General features: G+C 37.5%; 1 protein-coding gene across 1 annotated transcript in view; it reads right to left on the bottom strand.

Annotated features, from left to right (window-relative positions):
• Reln (reelin) overlaps nucleotides 1-20,304 on the bottom strand; it is a 420,372-nt gene that overhangs the window by 280,633 nt on the left and 119,435 nt on the right. Inside the window, exon 3 of the mRNA XM_051174802.1 lies at nucleotides 16,155-16,290. Within this exon, the coding sequence (XP_051030759.1) occupies nucleotides 16,155-16,290 (136 nt within the window). The remainder of the gene's footprint in view (nucleotides 1-16,154; nucleotides 16,291-20,304) is intronic.

A 20,304-nucleotide genomic window follows, 5' to 3' on the forward strand; every position in this document is an offset into this window, starting at 1 on the left:
AATGTGGTTTTAGTTGTTTCTAATGTATGGGTTCAGCCTGCTGCCCAGAAATAGTAAGAACCTGGGGAGCACGAGCCAGGATGTTGAGCAGGAAAGGAGAGGCCTGAGCTGTGCTGTGGAAGGTTGCCATGGAACTCATGATGCTGAGCTCCCCTCTCTAGAGTCAGTTTCCTCATTTTCAAAGGGTCAGGCCTTTCTGTTTACCACATAAGCCCAACAGGATAGGCCAACTTGCTCTCATCAATACCCCGAGTTGACAATGGTCCTAAATCAGGAGCATTTTTCAAGTTAGATGTCTTTAATTTTGCATCTAGTGATGGGAAAATATATGATGAAACATAACCAATCCCCTAGGTGATTTAGAGGTGATGGGATGTTCTACTGAATGAGTTCTGTTGTTAACTTTCAATTGTTAAGCTGTCACTGTAACAACTTTATATATCAAAAGTGTTTGCTTATGAAGGTAACCAAATTTATAGACATGGAGATTACTATTAAAAGTTACAAGACAATCTAAATCAGTTTGGTTATGATTTTTCCCAATTTTCATACATTTGAGAAATTCTCAGTGCTCAGCTGTCAAGTATATGTTAGCTGATATTTGGCCTTGTGATATTTTACACATAATGACAGATATTAGTTTTATTCTTTCCAGAAAAATAAAATTAAACTTTCCCTATGTGTTCTGGCTTCTAAGGTAGGCAGTTGGGTGAATGACTTTAGGATATTATTTCCTAATATTTAAAGTAGAGTCCTAAATTTGGTTTGAAATATCAAGCAAAGAGTAAATAACCTATGAATATGTAAATGTTACCAGTACTGTGTATCCTACAACATTTTCAGTTTAAGCTTTAATTTTCTAATGATTCACAGACACTACTTTTTCATTCAGTGCTATTATTGGCTATTATGACAATCTTATTTTGAAAAATAAAGTGTGTATTTGAGCAAAATGGGTTGTGAAAAGTCATTCTTTCAGACTGGCAGAGGTAGACAAAGATTGAAGATACTGTTAAGTCAAATGTTTATACACAGACATTTAAAATGGCACATACTGCAAGTATTTTACTTTGAAAATCTCCATGAGAAGCATTTTAAAATTCCTTTTGGTCTTTTGCATTTATTCTCTGAGACAAGGTATCATTGGCTGGGCTTGAACCAAAAGTAGTCCTTCTGCTTCTGGAGTTTAGATGTGAGCTACCAGCTCAGCAACTTCTTACACACACTAATTATACAAGGCTAAGTCTGTCCTCACCATTGCTATCCTAGAAAGTTCTGTATAAATGGGCACAAAGTAACAAAAAAAAAAAAAATTTCAAAGGTAGTTGATATTTAAACCCTCTTGTTAACTCCCCCATAAAAGCACTTACACTTCCAGTTCCAGAAGTCTCAAGTTAAGGTGCTTTAGTGTATTCCAGAAATTTCATTTTTTTTTTCTGTGTAGATTCAACAGGAAGGTAGTATAGTGTTAAGGTTCCTTACATTAAAAAAGAATCAAGAAAATCATCTTTTAATTTGCAAAAATGTGAAAAGTTCAAATATAGAAAACTATGTCCCCAAAGAAAACATCATATTTTATAGTGGATTTCACTAGCTTTCTGCGCTCGCTCGCGCGCGCGCGCGCGCACACACACACACACACACACACACACACACACACAGAGCTTCAAAGGTTTTCTTTAGCAATGGAATTATTTTAGCTAGTAATATACCTAATCCCATTACAGCTGCCAGTGAAGCCACCATTCTCTGTTTAGTGGCCTTTATAAAGAGCTGCTGAGAACGGAGCATTGAGTCTTCTTGGAGACTCAATTCTTCATCACTGCAGTAGGATACAGCTCAGACTTCCCTCGCTTACATTTTTTTTTTATTTTCATATTGATACTGATATCTACAGTTGATCCTCTGTGTGTATTTACAGCAAGTTAGCATTTTACTCCTAGGAAAGTCTAAAGGAATTAAAGAACTTGAATATTTCACTGTGGATTTGTGCTTCTGGGAGATTTATGGACTAGCAAGCTAAGAGCAACAAGGGCAGCCAGATAACCAAGGATACAAACACACCAACAGCTTTCTTCTCCTCTGTGGGAATATTATGCTTTGCATTCAATAATATGGAAACCACTACTACATGAATGTAAATATTCTTGTAAATAGAAAAAAAATGGCCATATTTGTGTTCCAGAATACAACTGTAGGATTTCTTTTAGAAAAAAGCTTACAGATAATCATATTAAGAATTTACTTGGAATCTAGGAGTAATGGTAATCCCACCACTAAGGAGGCAGAGGCAGGTGGATCTCTCTGAGTTCAAGGCCAGCCTGGTGCACAGAGTGAATTCTAGGATGGCCAGAGCTGTTACACATAGAAACCCTGTCTCAAGAAATATATAAAAAAAGAAAGGGAAGATAAAACAGGATATAGAAGTAAAGAAAGATGAAAATAATTATTAATCAATTAGTGATATTTTTTAAAAGTTCTAACAGGAGCTTACAATTACTTGGGAATGAACAATATATAGTTCAATATTTGTATAATACAATAAAGTCAAATCCCATTTACTAATGGATTCATATTTTATTATATAAAGGGGTATTTTACTAAACAATAAAGTAACAAACATATATATATATATATGTACACATAAGTGTGTGTGTGTTAGCATCTCATTCTACTGACTTGTCAGCTAAAACGCTGTGCATTCCATGGGGCTTTGGAAACAGAATGTTTGCCTTCAGATAAAAGCAAACATTTTAAAGTATTTATTGAAATTCCATAAAGGAACAGAAAACATTACAAAATGATAAAATGTTGTTGACTAGAGCATTACAACAATAATTAGGACACTGACATTTATCTTGGAAATAATTATTGTTATCTTTGTGTGCCTCAGCTAACAATGAAAATGCAGTTTTATACATGTCATAGCTTTTTGTTCTGTCAGAATGAATTCATAGTTAACATTAATATGAGAATAATATATTTTCGATTAGAAGTATGCAAAACATATTAGTTTCAAGGTTGTGCATCATAAAATTACATGAGCGGAACCCACCAATGGCAAGTGCAATGTGCATGGATGAGTGGCTAAACACAGTACAGTGTAGATGTCTAATGGTACACTATCTGGATGGGATGGGTGGTTATTGGGAAAACATTCATAATGTAAAAATTAGCTAGATTAGAGAATAAAATGGATGGTAGAACTCCAAATTTATTAAAACTACAATTGAACACTTATGTGTATCTAAAGAAATACACCGTGAGGCACTGTTCTGGTTTCTGAGACAGTAGAAATGTCTGTATACAGACACATGGAGGGACTGACCAAGTAATATTTTAATATATACAAGGATTGTTTTCACAATCAGAAAATATATTAAAATGTTTTAAGGAAGTAATATTTATAGACAAGTATAAATGTGCAAAACAAAATCTGCTTTTTTGAAAAACATTTGCTCAGTTCTATTCTTTTTAATTAAAACTCAAGGTATTTTGTATTCAACTCAAACATAAAAGACAGAAAGCCAAAAAGTAATAATAACTTAGTATTTAAAAAAGACTCAGACACAATGTCTGAAAACAGCAGTAAGAAAATGAGCTTATATTCCAAATATAACTCTTAAAAACTCAATTTAAAAGTTTAATTGGAACCTATCATGTGTAATATAGACTTGAAATTAAAGAACAAACATTCAGAGAAAATCCCCTTTGCTCCTTAAGGAGTGCAGCATCACACTGCAGTCCCCCATTAGTGTGGAATAGTTAACTGCAAAGAAAATCTGGGGTCTGCAGCATAAAGTAAAGAAACAGGTATTGTCAAAGCCAGAAATAACATGAAAGAATTCTGAATTATTTTCCTGTGGCTGATGATGGCGGTGGTTGTCTCCAATAGATGTAAACTGCTTTCATTCCTAACACACAGAAGCTAAACAAAAATGGATGTTGTCTTTCTCCTCCTTGGAAGCACTGACATATAGACAATGCAGATCCAATTGTCCATCTACTAAGTTCATGAAGTACAAAAGCTTCTGTCTATCTATCTGTTTCAACATTTTTCTCCAGTATATGGGTCATATATCCTAGAAAAGAAAAGTACAAATATTATGTCAATGCTTTAGACTACATTTAAAATTCCCTTATATTGATTTCACTTTCCTTATCACTGTATAAAATACAAGTAGTATCTCATACCTCAACCAGAAAACAATGTCAGCATAAAACATCTTTAAAGGTTAGATGTTTTTACCTAATGTGATTGTAGGTACAGTTTTTTTTGGGGGGGGTGGATGATTTTTCCCTCCTACACACAAAATCCACAAAATTCTTCCATGTCAAATATTTTTTTAAAGTTTAAAGTTAATTCCTATAGTTAGTCTTCTATAATTTTCAAACTTTAAAAAATGTCAAATACATGCTTTTTTCAGTTATACTTTTTGAGAAGTCAGATGGGATCCCATGTAAGCTGGATGTTTATGTGGGTTATGTTTTTGAAGACTTCCCATGAAGCTAGCTACTCACACAGGAACATGTTTCTCCATGACAAAGAAAAATGAGGCAACAATTTTCTTTAAGCAACAACTCAGATTGTTGAGTCAGTGGAATCTTATTAAGAATTTTTGTGGACAGACACAGCGATGCACACTGATTCTATATGAAATTCATGATTCTGGATGGCAGTTAACCAGAACTGGATGGCCTTGCAGGTAAACCACTTAACTAATAAAACAAATATTTTCAGCTTGGAAAAAAAACATGAAAGGAAAGTATATTCTATCAAGCATTTTAATTTAAGAATTGTTGGAAACTAAAGTAAGGCTTTGTTTCTTTGTTAAGAAAAATCACACATAAAAATAAGAGTGATTTTTGCCAGCCCTGTTTAATATAGTCCATTTCCTGTGCAGACCCATCTGAGGTTTTGTTCCCTGATAAGCTCACCTTGCCTTTACTATGCGGAATCATAGCAGCAGATGCTAGAATAATTAAAAACCTATCACTCTGGACTTCTCTATCACAGCGCAGACTAGGATATGAAGGCAGTTTATGGGTGCCCTTGTTGCATGTTAGCCAGGTCTTCCGGGCTGACTTGAGGTTTTAATGTGTACCCTTGCACCTCTCCTTCCTCGGGAAGCCTGTCTCCAGGGATCACTTGCAGAAAATAGGACACTGAGTCCATAATTAAAGTAATCTCTTTCTAGGCAGATGCTGCAGTTGGCTCTGTTATCACATATTACAAAAGGCATCTTGAGGGTTATAAAATGTGCAGCAAATAGCTTTGGAGATGAGAAACAGCAATTTTTCATCTAATTTTGATCCATAGACATGTAAGTACTGACTTGCTACTTTTTGGGTTTGAGCCAAATCACTATTATGGTGCTGAGATGAGCCAGCCAGTCACCAAAATTAAAGTATACTCCGGCTTTTATCCTCAGAGTGAGAAAAGCTCTTTTGTAACCATCTCTGCACTTAGCAAATAGGGTGCTTTCTCCAATCTGAGCATTAGTGCCTGCAGGCAGATTTAGAAGGGCTTATGTAGCTCAGCTTTAAAGACACTTTTCAACATATTTGCTTAAGTTAAAACAGGGCTCCGATTAAGGGACGATCGTTTTAGCTACCTTGGAACTACTGTGTACTTTTTAAATTAGAAGCCTTTTCCCGTCTTTCCTATAAAACTCTGAGTGTTGCTCTTTGGAATATGCAATCCCTTCCATATACACTAATGGGAATGTTCTCTCTTGTACTTGATTCCAGCTTAGGACCTACCCGCTTCAGTGACTAAAATCTACATTAATGTTAGAAGGTGGTGTTTTTGTTTGATGTTTATTTCATAAATAAAAGGACTTTAAATATACACTGACTTAATTGTTTAAATATAAGTTAAAAAGTTGTGTTTTACATATATAGTTCCTCAAAATTTAAAAATAAAATAAATCTCCAATAAAGCAATAAGCAATAAAATTCTGTAGTAATCCATTCCATGACCTTGGATCATTCAATTCAAAAACACAATAATATTAACCTTTAAATTTTGCATTAGTCTAAGTAGCATTCAAAGATAGTTCGTTTACCAAACAATATAGTCATATCCTAGAATGTTTAAATATCAGAATTAATATTTAGAATAATTTATGTAATGTCCCTGGAATCGTTAGAGAAAAACCATAGATCAGAAAATTTAAACTGATGAAAGAGTTTTATTAAATGACCAAATTAGTATTTCCCCAAACAATTAACATATTAGAGAGCCTGTTGTTACCAGTGCATGCCTGGAGGGAAAACCAAGAGATACAGACTCTAATCCTTTGGCATAATCTTCACATACCCACTCAATGAATATTTATTAATCCCAATTAATATTCCACTGGATTGAAAACTACATTACATTCACTTGTGTGACACAGTGTGGTGTCTTGACATATGCATATGATGCTGCATGAATCAATCCACTCAGTAACCGCTTACTTAGGACTGGAAATTCAGTTACCCTGGAATGTGTGATATTATTATCTGTGTTTATCCATCTTGCTGTACAAGAGGTCACAGAACCTATTCCGTTTATCTGAAAGTTGGGGTCCTTTGATAAAAAGCTCTCTTCTCTCCTCACCAAGCCCACTTCTGCCTTCTGATAGCACTCTGTACACACTCAGCAATTCAGAGTTCAACTTTTTAGACTCCACATAGAAGTGAGATCACATGCTGCTTGTGTCTGATCCTGACTTGCTGCATTTAGAATGTTTTCCTCAATATCCACCCATGTCACAAATGACAGACCCTCTGTGAGACTAGATAACATTCCAATGGATACACATGGTCTTTATCTGTTGGTGGATATAAATTATTTCCACATCTTGGAAATTGTGAATAATAGTATAATAAACATGAGGGTGCAGACATTGCTTCAACACATTGATTTTACTCCCTGTGAATATGCAAACACAAGTAGGACTGCTGAGGCATATGGTAGTTCTACTCCTAGAATTTTTAAGGAATCTCCAATATATTTTCTACAATAGTTGTTAATTAAATTCCCATCAGACATTTATAAGACTTCCCTTTTCTTTGTCTTTTCCAACACTTTTTATCTTTTATCTTTTCAACAAACATGTTTTAAAGAATTTTATAATGCCATTTGCAATTTAAATATTGGAAATATGTACTTAGCTCTCTGCCACATAAAAGGCAATTTTTAGTTTTAAATGTTTGCTTCAGCACTGTTCACATGAAAACGATCTTGTTCTTAAGCAGTTATCCTTAGCCTTAATGACACATTTTTACAATTTTCTGGCTAATGTAGCAAAGCCTAATTACTTTTGTATAGTTCTTGCCTGGTATACTTTCTTTTATCTCTGTTTTTGTAGCTTTTGTGCATAGGTTTGACTTTCAGAAGCTACATATTTCTGCAATTTTGAAATGACATTCTGAAAGTTATTTTCAAATGGAAATTTTCACTTGTTTATGGTGGTCGTAGTTATTGACGGACTTAGACTTGTTCAGGGATCCACTACATTCTATACTTCTATGATTTTTAAATGATGTTTAATCCTTTCCCAATCTCCTTCCTGCTCTAAAAGTTTTAATTTCATATCCATTTTTAACTTTAACTATTTAACTAAGACTATAATATTTCAAGCTAATTTAAGGACATTAAAATACTTTATTTTTTTTTTTCATTCTTCAAATTCAAAGCTTATATTGCATTGTAGTTTGATTTTGCACTGCTTTAAAAATGAAAGTCATTTGTTGTGGAATAATCTTTTTGTATACTGTGAAGATGTATCACTCTAATTGGTTTAATAAAAAGCCACAAGGCCAACCGCTAGGCAGGATTTCCAGGCACAGAGGACTCTGGAAATAAAAAAGGCAGAGTTGACAGCCTGACTCAGTGGGAACATACATTCAATAGAAGAGGCAAAACCCACTAGTCATGTGGCAGAACACAGATAAAAAGAAATGGGTTAATTTAGTTATAAGAGCTAGTTAGAAATAAGCTGAAGCTATTGGCTACGCTTTCATAATTAATAAGTCTCCATGTCATTATTGGGGATGGCCAGGGCAACTCTTCTTATAAGTAATTCATATTTATGGATGACTCCAGACAGATGACAAACTTTTTTGTGTTTCCAGAAAATGGATGCTTTATATAGTGGACCTCGTCCCAGCTCTCCCTCCTTTCTTGCCTTCTACTATATTGAAGGGATTTTTACAATTCCAGTCTACACAGGTGAGAGAGCCAAACTTGGGGCCTAAGTCTGGGTTTGAAGGACATGACAGCCTCAGTTTCTGCCTCTTAAGCCAACTTAGCCATTTCTCTTTTCTCCTGGAAGCTGGTTTTGCTGTTCTCACAGAGCTTAATGTTTGCTGTGTTAATTCCAATTTCTACATGATTTTAGCAGGAAAATTCTGCCTGTGTCAGTTTGGTTTTCTATGATGCCAGAAAACACAACTGTAATGTGTTGGAACTTAATCACAGCAACACATTTCTTTAGGCTTTCTCACTTTGCATTCCAAGCATCTCCCAGGTTACTGTGTTGTCTTTATGAATCCCATTTTCAATGTGCCATAGGATGGTAGGGGAAAGGTCAAAATTTGAGTCAAATTTATTGTGCAATCCCTTTAGGAAATCCTGTCCTGGGGAGCATGGGGAGCTTAAGCTGGAATTTTAGATGGAATTTTATTGTTAATACAATACTACTGCTGTCTTCACAAGCATCATTATCAAACGGACAAAATTAATTGTTTCAATTTTCATTTGAAAGGATTAACATTTTTATTTGCCATTTGTACCCATGATTTAATATTCTGATATTGGACTAAAAGAAGATTCAAAACTGACACTGATGCATGCCAATATTACCCATAGCCAGGCACTGCCAAATCATGAGTAGCTGCTGTCATGGAAAAAAATTCATTTACCTGTTTCTCCAACATCACTGTCATTGCTAATTTTAAATGTGTTAAAATTTGGGGTGAAAACTCACTAGGGGCTTCTAAAACTGGTTAAATAAATTAAAAAAAATAGAGAAATAACCTAAGCTTCCCCACAAACATCACATAAGGCATTTCTAGTAGATTCAGAGGCATTTCCCACTGTAACATGGGAAGCTGGTAGACTTAGGCCATCTACTTTCACAAGCATTCCATAAGGTGCCAAGTAACACATGTTAAGTTCAGGTGTCCCATCTCAGCCACAGAGCCCTTCTAAATGCTCTCGACATCCTCACCCCATCAAGTGAAACCAAGCAAGGGGAAGATCTGGCTTTGACATTGTTTTCCCAACTGTCTGAAAAGCAGGTATTTACAGGAAAGAAAACATTCTCTAGCACAGCTATTCAGCCGGGGATAGAATTCTCCAGCAACATATCCATCTCCCGCACTGAGAGGCAGCACTATTTCTCTGGTGGTCTCATGACTGATGCAGAGAAGATGGCCCTGAAGAGACCCCCAGGAAATTATCCTAATAGATCAACAAGGCTTACCTTGTGAATTTTTGAAAGAAGGAAGAAGAAACAAAAGAACAGAGAAAAGAAAAGGGAAGACAGTTGTTTTCACTTGCAAGTATTTGCTAAACTTTAAAAATATGTCACATCACTAATATAACAATTGGTTTCTTCAACCCTTCTTGGAGTTTGATGAATATATCTCAACCACACTCCTCAGTTAAAGATTAAATCCCCAAGAAGCACCCTGACCTCATTTGTCAAGGTGCTAACCTCTGAGAGCATGGCAGACTGCCACCTCGTCCAGCCTAATTGGCTGTGTAACTCTGATAAAAAGCAGGGGCTGGTGGGAGGTGACAACTATAGCCAGGCTTCCAACATTTCCCTCTATGGATGAATAATATACTTTTTATCGCGTCATTCACAGGTACATTTTTGAGCAGTACTAAAACAATTATCTCAAATTGGAGGATATGTATAAAAAGAGAAAGTCAGACCATCAGAGGGAAAAAGAGAATTGTGATTTACAGATGAAATTTTTTATTCAGAAAACAGTATATCTAGATTTATTTCACAGTAGGGATACAATCATTTCAAACTTCCAGGAGAATTAATTTATTTTTCGCAGTGAACTGCATGCAGTCTCGAGATCCAAGTAGAATATGTATGCAGCAACTGCTGACACCCTTGTCTGTGACACAAAGGCAGGGTCCCCATCTTATTTCAGGTGTTTAATAAACAAAGCAAATGTAATTGAGGGGTTTCCTTTTGATGGGTGGAAATAGTTGGACAACCAACTGCTACCATTTTTCTCAAAGAATTCTCCAGGCTAGAATGACACCCATCAAAAATGAAAAGCATCAGGACTATACTCAAGGCAGCACTCAGGCCTCTGTGTCGGTTTTGCCTCAAGCCTGACAGAAATTCAGAAACCGCCAGTGTCTTCAATTTTTCAAATGATCTTTTTTGCTTCTTACTCAGAGAACTTTAAAAACAACCTCTCTAGAAGTTATTTCCTTGGAAGTATCACTGTTCAAGTATGGTCCCTCCCAGGTCCCTCTTTGCTGACCCAAGTTTCTCTTAAATAGAAAATATCTTGTTCATTTTATTTTCATTTTTTTGTGCCTCTTGGTATTCGGAGTAGCTGGGTGACTGTGTGCTCATCTACCAGCATACAGTTCAAACACTGTGGGGAACACTTGCTGGCCACATGGAAAAGATTCTGATGCTACACTGCAAACTCTATCTGACTTAAGTGGTATAATTATTTTCTATAATAAAATAGAAAAGTGATCATTTCAAATCCAAAGAATGGGAAAATCACTTTTATATCAGGCTGTTTGGCTCACAGAGTTACTTAAAAACATTTCTGTACTTTGATGTCCTCATCTATAAATTGAGACAGTAATTCTCTAAAGCGAGCTCTATTATTATGAGAATTACTGGATTAAAATATAAAAACCACTTAGATGAATAGCATGCATGAGGTAAATTAAACATTATTACTTCCCTGATGTCTTTTTCAATAATTTCTAAGGTTAAATGGCTTGAAGATTTCTTCTTTGCCTCTTCTCTCCCTCCTTGGCTTTTACTCTTAGTCCTTTCACTCTTCCTTCTTGTCCCTACCTGTCTCTGCCATCTTTCCCTTCCTCTCTTCTTCTCCCTCTCTTGCTCTCTCTTTTTACTTGAGGGTTACTAGTCACTGAAGACTATAATTCAGTATTAAATTAGAGATAAGCAGCATAGTCATAAAACAAGAATATGAGGAAAATATGAGGTAACACCACTTATACAGTGTCATCAAGAGGTGACAAATAGTAATGCCAACTAAGGGTAGCTCTTTGTATCTATATACATCAGTACAGCTGACCCCTCATTCTCAGAATGCTGTGCTGAGATTAAAAAACTGAGTGTACTAACAACTCAATCAGCCTTACAAAGACCATGTACATGTTAAATTAGACACTATTCACTGAATGTCTTCAAAGCCAGCATTCCATCTGTTATAAGACAATGGGTAATAGATTAAAATCACAAAAGGAAGAAAGTAGAATGGAGACCTATGCTGTTAAATACCTAAAAACTTATTTAGGGCTGGCAAGATGGCTGAGTGAGTAATGGTACTTGCCTCCCAGCATGATGATCTGAGTTCCAAGCTCAGTAACCACATGGTAGAAGCAGAGAACAACTAGAAATTACTCTCTGACTCAACATGTGGGGAGTGGCCTGTGCATGCCCCCACTGCTCCTACAAATAAGTAAATGCAACTTTTAAATGACCATTTAAAAACCCTCAAACTTATATAGCAGTGATAGATAGGTGACTAATAAAACACATTTAAAAGAAGTCAGGCATGGCTCAGCTGGGGAAGTGCTTACCACATAAGCACCAGGACCCAGGTTTGGCTTCCTACCACCCATGTAAAGTTGTACAAAATAAGGCATGGTTATGCTAGTTTGAAATCCCAGCCCTGCGAATGCAAACACAGGTGGTTCCCTGGGGCTAACTCATTAGCTAGCCTGAACTAACTGATGAGCCCCAGGTTCCAGTGAGACACAATGTCTCAGAAAAAAATGTGGACAGATCGTGCGCGAATGAAACTGGAGGTTTCATTCATATACAACACACACACACACACACACACACACACACACACACACACACACACACACACCCTAACTTTACATATAGGTTTGGACAGCCACAAGAAGTCAGGAATAAGCAAAATACGAAAACAGGAGAAAAGAGGTCTTGGAGGATACAGTTGTTAACTACTTGGCTATCTTTACATGTTACATATATGTAACTTAATTATAACTGCATCCTACATAGAAGTATGACACTGTATGTCAATTAAGAAGTAAAAAGCAGAAAAAGAACTCTCTCACCTTTACAAATCAAAGCTCTAATTTCAAAGCTAATTGGAAAAGAGACTAGAGTGCTTTAACCTTCAAATACTGTAGATTATGTACTATTTTAGTTTTGTTTGATGTTTAAAATATCAAATATTGTCAATATTTAATATTAACAATCTTCAAGTACTGTTGGAAGGCTACTAATTATTGATGCATGCATATATGTTAAATAATTACAGTAAGGAATTTAGGTAGAAAAGTGCAAATAAATCAATAGTCCATGTTCAGTCTCCCCCTCCTGTATTTCTCGCAAGGGACAGGGAAAGAGATCAATGAAAGACTCTTACCCACAAAGGACAGATTCTATGACACAACTGCTTATCAAGAATCCTAGAAAGTGCAAACTGTATAACAAAAATTTACTTGAAACTATAATTGAAAGTGATTGCATTTCTTTTCAGTCAAAAAATTTTATTCTAAACAAATGGAAATTTTCTGACTGACCACGAAGGAAACATTAGAGATAAGACTTAAAATAAATACTCAGAAGAAACAGGATTTCACATTTTAGTAAGAGTGAGATCACAAAACATTTGTGGGGTGCAATCTTCATTGCCAAACTGGTAAGTCTTTGAGAGTTTCTGGAGAATTTTAACTAAGGAGGCAGAACCCACACTGAATATGGGCAGCACCATTCTGTAGCTGGAATGGATGAAATGGAAAGGGGGGGGGGGTGCTAGTGAGCACTTACACTCCTTCTTTCTCTTTCCTGACCCAGGCACAGTTCCTGATGCCATGCATGTTACCAACCCTTCCCTTACGTGATGGGCACTCCACCGTGATGGGCATCCTCACCGTGATGGGCATCCTCACCGTGATGGGCATCCTCACCATGATGGGCATCCTCACTATGATGGGCATTTCTTTGCCATGATGGGTATTTCCTCATCATGATGGGCATTCCTTTGCCTTGATGATGGGTACCTTCTTTTAATGATGATGGGCATTCCTCACCATGATGGGCACTACCCTTTCAAGCTTTGAGCTAAAATAAATCCTTCTCCCGTAAAGTTACTTTTTGTCAAGTATTTGGTCACTGTGACAAAACATTCAAAAATCTTATTTTAATATATTTTTAAACAGATTCAATTAAAACTTAAATTTGGGGATTTATTATAATTCAGAGTAGAGGACTTGGATGGTCAAGACTGTAGGTTCAAGCCTCACTATGAAAAAAAATAAAAGAAGAAAATCTGTTTGTTTGAAGTAGACAGCTTTATACTGTTTCTATTACTGTATGTTTTCCCTTTTATAAAAGGATTTCTTATTTTGCGGTAAGAAGTTATATATGCATATTGCAAGGGGCAGGGGTCATTTCTGAGCTAAAATAAACTGTGACACTGGAGAACATATAACTTGAGATCACATAACTGAGTGAGACACTATACCAACTAACACATATACAGATACAAACAAAACAGAACAAGTCTTGAAGAATGTGCAGGCAGTTAGACTGAGGGGAGAGCATCTCAGGGAGAGAAAAGAAAGAAGAAACTCAGACGTTTTAGGATGCTCTGTGCTTATCTGGAGTTCAGAAAGGAGACAGCAAAAGCAAGCCTGAGAAGGGACTGCAGATTCTTGCCAAAGGCCTGGCTTCAGAAGAGCAATGTAGGCTTCTCCAAACCCTGAAAGAGTTATCACTGTGCCTAAGAGTGGCTAGACACCACTGTGTAGGACGGAGGGGGGAGAAGTGGGTGACCCTGCAATGACTCTGAGGAGGTACTGCAGAAAAGGGTCAAATACAAAACCTTCCCAAGGAAGAAGGCAATGGGATTAAACGTCAACCAACTCTGTTCAATTAATGTGGCATTGTCAGCTGGGTCACACAGAACAGAGTGGCAGGCAGAGTGTGTAGCAGTCAGTGTCCAGTGGCCACAGGAGACACTGACTTGGATGCTGTTGCGGGAAAAGAGTTAGTTTTGGGGATTTTGTTGCCTGAGCATGAAGTTACAATAGAAACATTAAAGATATCTTCTACCTCTGTTTTGCCTGACTGCTTCCTGAACAGCAGTTTCCATCTCTGAGTTACTACTCAGAGTTACTACTGTGTCTCATGGAGTATCAGCAACTGTTGGAGCAGATCATGAAGCAAACAAAGACTCTTGTCTTCCAGGAACTTGAATTTCAGTAGTGAAAGGATAATTAAATGAACAAGAGCATATGTTGGAAATAAAAACAAAATGCAGTGAGGGACATGAGTAAAAACCAGACAGGGAGGGCGAGGAATGGTGGCTGCTGGGAGGGGAAGAGGTGCAGTCAAGTTGAGTCAAAGGGCACAGCCTTTGAACCAGTCTGTCCTGATGCCACAGACACCTGCTCTTTCTCCCAGTGTCCTCCCAGGGAAGGAAAGCCCATGAAAAATCTTAGGTACAAAGGTACAAAGGTGTATATGTATTAGGTGCATTTTGACTTTGCTATGTTTTATGATACAGAATGACTAAATGGTGTTAATTAGTTAATCAATACACACACACACACACACACACACACACACACACACACACACACACACACACACTTCTTTTTTGAAATGGTGTCTATCTACATAGCCTGGGCTGCATGGAAGTCACTATGTAGAGCACCTGATATCAGGCTCACAGAGATAAGGCACGTGCCACCACACCCAGCCCATATACTTATTTTTAATGATGGCAGTATTTAAGACATACTGTCTTGAAGTTGTGGTTTTCATTTAAAATGTCTCCTATTGGCTCATGTGTTGAAGACATGGTCCCCAGAAGGTAGCACTCTCTGGGAAGGTTGTACAAACTTTAGGAGGTAGAAGCTAGCTAAAGAAAGTGGGATATGGGCATTCATTCTCATATTCTCATTAGCTCCCAGTATCTCCCTTACTCCACTCCCCCTCAACAAGTTGCATAATCTTTCATGCTACCTGTTCTGCTACCCAAACACAGAGCAAACAGATGTGGACCACACTCCTTGAGGCCACAGGAAGCACTTCTCACACTGCTGCAACCCTCACTGTGTAGCAGCACTAGTACCATTTCATAACTTCTCTCTATTGTCCTCCTCTTCTTTGGAGTACTAATTCAAATTGGTATTAATAATAAGTACCCAGGGGCAGATATTGGGATTAAAACTGAAGGTCAAACCAAAGAGGTGACCCACCAAACCTTAGACTACACAGCTCTCCACTAAACCTCAGATTCTCAGCAGCTGTCTCCTCCTACCTTATCTTCCTCTCTAGTGCTGGGGTTAACGGTGTGTACCACCACTGCCTGGTCTCTATGGCCAACTAGTGTGCCTGCTAGTTGGCCCACTGCCTGGTGTGATGATATTTTTGGCTGTGGCTACCTTTGCACTCTGATCTTCAGGCAAGCTTTATTTGTTAGATCATAAACAAAATATCATCACACTTCCTATCTTCTCATTTACCTCTGGTTTTAAAAGGATTGTTGTCAGCTGGAATTGAATAAATATGGAGCTTATAAATAAATATGCAAAATAAAATGTTAGTTGAAATGCCGGGTGGTGGTGGCACACACCTTTTATCCCAAAACTTGGGAGGCAGAAGCAGGTAGATCTCTGTGAATTCAAGGCCAGCCTGATCTACAAAGTGAGTTCCAAGAGAGACAGTGCTGTTACACAGAGAAGCCCCACCTCATAAAAGAAGGAAAAATTACATGAAAATTGACTACTTTAAAAACCAGCTTCCTTAAACACTACAATTAATGATTAACTAAAATCAAAGTCAAACCTACTGCCATAATATAACTAAATGGTTACTCTGTATAACCCTATTAAAGGCAGCATTTGCCTCCCTCATTTGACATGTACTTACATGAAATTCACACAGCCTGTGCCAGCTGGTGGAGCAATCCAGACAAAACTCAGGTTGGTTGTAGGCAGATGACTCACATGAGAAGCCACCACACTGCACATAAACTGGTTCCCAAATTGGTGGTCAGACATGATCCCTATAAGGTAGAAAGGAACAAATGTTATAAAGTTTATTTTATATTATATTAAGTTTTGTTAAACTGAGTGGCTTCACATAAGTTATGTAATTTTCTTGACTGAGGTAAATTAATCCTTTAAAACACATTATCATTAAATGACCCACAAAAACCATCACTATAGAAATGTGCTTTGCTCTTGTTGGTTTCTCTATTGATCATCAAAATCTGTCAGGACCAACATACACCCATGAGTCTGGGTTTCTTGGAGCTGTGAGCAACAGAGAAGACCACGTAGCATGGTGGACTGGAAGTCTCAGCAGAGAGAGAACCAGAGGGTACTGGGCTTCTATTAGACTATTTCAGAAGTGACCACATTTATCTGGCAATGCCATCATTTTTGTACTGGAAAGCTTGCAATCTTGGAAATACTGCCCCAGGCCTAGTGCAATCTCAGGGAAAGATGGTTTGACTTTTAGAATAGAGCTCTCAAAAACTTACAATCTTAATTTCATGTTGGTGGTATGAGGACAGAGTTGGACTAAGTTAATGATTGGTGTCCATTAACAACTGGTCATTTTGTAGTATGTATCATGTGCTTGTGTGTGTGTGTGTGTGTGTGTGTGTGTGTGTGTGTTTGCGACTAGCCAGTGACCATCACTCTGGATGAGCCTGTGAACTTGTCTATGTTCACTATGAGAACACTGGTGCATAACTGCAAGCAAGTCATCTTCCTGGGATAGCAGGGTTTGCCTTAGATTCTTAATAAAATGATTCTACTAGTTTTAACATAGTTTAAAAAACTAATGAAAAAACTAAAATACATAGAAACAACATATTTAGAAAATAGACAAAATACCTGAAGAGACTCTGTACCAAAGGAAATACATATGGCAATTAACATACAAAAAATGTTCAACACCATACACCCCTGCAAATTGCAAATGGAAACAACAATATAGCAACTATCTGTTGTCAGATCAGCCTAATCCCAACATGGACAATATTGCCCGCTGGAGCAGATACGCACTGAGTTATCTCATTGCTGAAGAGGACACAAAACTCTTCAGCCCCTTTAGAAGACAATTTTCTTATAGATCTGAAAATGTCATTACACATAGCAATGGTTTTTCTTGCCACTCACCCACGTGAAATGAAAACTTGCATACACACACACACACACACACACACACACACACACACACACCACGTTTAAAGCAGTTTTGTTAATAATTTCTAACTCTCAGAAGTAACTAGAAGGTCTTTCCAGAAATTGGTGAATAAATTAACTATGATTTATCCAGGTAATAGTCTGATTTAGCAAAAAATGGGAAAATAATAAAAAAGCTATGCAATTATATAAAGAAAATTGAAATACGTATAGTATAATCGGAAAAGGCTACAGGATGTCTGATTCCAGCTAGACATCACATTAGAAAAAGGCAAGCTACAGAAACAGTTCAAAGATTAGTACTCACCAGGGCCTGGATAAGGAGAAAGGAGAAGGCAGACCACGGGGTCAACTCTATATAATGCTTCAATAATGGACTCAAAAATCATAGGACATAAAATACGCAGAATACACCCTAGTAAAAGCCATGGACTCTGGTAGATAATAATGTGTCAAGTGCAGGGTCATTGATTGTGACAAATGTGCCACTGTGGGACAGGTTATCAGCAATAGAGGGTTTTGTCACATGTGAAGGCAAGGGCTATATGAGGACTTTAAAATTAAATTTCCCTATGAATTTAAATTTGCCTAAAATACATATTAACTGAAAAAATATAACATTGCTAAGACTAGGAACCTCTCTTGTTTATTGGATTTGTGTTTTTGAGCAAATCTCTCAAATCAAACTTTAAAAGAAGGAAATTCTGGCCCCCTATATCATAAATACTCTAAATTTGTTATGAGATAGGAGGAAACATATCTGATACTGTAAATATAGCCAAGAATCTAGGGTTGAGGAGCTCACAGTCCCTGGAGGTAACTGGACATAAAAGTTTAGATTTCATATGTAAAACAAGCAACACTTAAGACACTATCTCATGCTGCAGCTAGCTGACTATGCTTGTGGTAAATGCACATTTTCTTCCTGCCTACCAGAGTAACTCTGTACAATAATGTTCTAAGTAGCTCCCCACGAACATCTCATTCTATTCACATAGTCTATACCTGTGCCATCTAAAGTGGCTTATTATCATAACTTGATAAAAATAGATAAAATAAAGAAGTCAGGTCCCCAGTTGAATTAATTGTGTTACAAGTGTAGACAGGGCAGCCACAGGCATCTAGTGGCTGCCTGTTGGGCATCAGAGAACAGAATAATTCCTCCAAAGGTAGAAATCCCTACTGCGTAGCTGATACACAGGACAAAATCCAGATACTTTGGATCAACCTGTCCTCCCTCCCTCCCTCACTCCACTCTTCTCTCCCTCCCTCTCCCCACTCAAGTTCAGCTTTAGCACTGCTAGACTCTAAGTCTTCCCCATCCCCTTACAAGATGCACACCTCAAATATCATGAGGTTCCCTCTGTTCTGTTAACACAAACCATGCCCTCTGATAACAGTTTCCAACTGTTCTCAGTCACCTCATAAATCCTACATCAGGATGTACTCATTTTATCTCCAAGAAAACTCAGAATGTTACTCTCCAAATTTCTGCAGATACTTTTGCATAATCCCAACATACTACAAGGCATCTGGAATGTTCTACTTCTTACCCTTCACTACATCTTCCATTCCTTAAAAAACAAAACTAAACAAAACAAACAAACAAACAAAAAACCCAGATCTATTCTTCGAGCATCTGCCACAGTATGCACTTTTTGTCATGCTTTAAAAAGTTTCTCAACTCTTGAAATGAAAAACAAATACACATTTCTTTTTGCTAATTCATCTTCTCATTTACAGCTTTAACACTTGTATGCTTTATTTTGCTGTGTGATATGCCTATTGCTAAACTGTTCCAGATGTTATTGTTTCTTCCTGGGAGTCCAGAACAGTGCCTTACAGTTTCCTCTGCTCCATCTCCCTCCTTGCTCTACCAAGTGAGTTCTCAGAAATGACCACCTGATTTTGTCAATCTCCTGCTTTCATAGCCTCCCATCAGATTCCAGAGAAATGGACTTCTCAGTATCTGTTCTGAGTTCAGCACAATCTGGCCTCTCACTGTCCCTAGAGTGTCTACTGGGCTTGAGCCCTGAGTGCCTGTCACCACATATAGAAGTATACATCCTCTCAACTCAGAGTCACTGCTATGTCCTCTTCAAGGGAGGGGCCAATCCAGCTTAACACCAGAAGAGAAGTCAGTATGGTAGGCTTAATGATTCATCAACCACCCTCAGCCTCAAAGACTTCCCTCCTCATACACTGCCCCAGCACCATGTTTGTGTAGGTGCCTTTCCTACATGTTACAGCAATCTACCTGCTCTTACATTACAGCACGTGACTTTCTCTCCACACAGTCCATTAAGAGACTCCATCTTAATCTTTGTATCAAGGACAGTACCTAACCACTGCAGATATTCAAGAGGATTTTCTGTTTAGTTATACAAATAACTTTAAAATAGAAGACTGTAGAAGTCACAACATGCACTTCTTTAATAAGTGAAAACAATCCTCTCAGTAGGCAGCTAGTCAGAATAGGTTCCCAACTTATCTAAGAAACCGGCTAGTTTTGCAATGTAAATATGATGTTCTTTTCTCATTCCAATTTTTTAAAGGTACATCTTGGACAAAATTCATCAAGCCAGAGAAGCCACAAGGTTAGAGAGAATATGAGGACTCCCAGGGAGCAGTCTCAAGAGCTATGACTCAGGAATTGCCACTCCTGTCCCAGTTAGGCATGAAGCAGGACCCAGCGTGTGGAAATGACACCTCTGCAAGAGTCAGTCTGGCCACAGAGTGAAATAAAAGTTCCAGCTATAATCATGTGGGAGAGGAAAGGAATGTAGCAGCCTAAGAGCTCAAAGCCTTGGTAATAGGATCCATGGTCAACCATCTCCTACTCCCCCAAGTTCTTAGAGAATGAG

This window comes from Phodopus roborovskii, unplaced genomic scaffold (genome assembly GCF_943737965.1).
Source record: "Phodopus roborovskii unplaced genomic scaffold, PHOROB, whole genome shotgun sequence".
NCBI classification, from domain to species: Eukaryota; Metazoa; Chordata; class Mammalia; order Rodentia; family Cricetidae; genus Phodopus; species Phodopus roborovskii.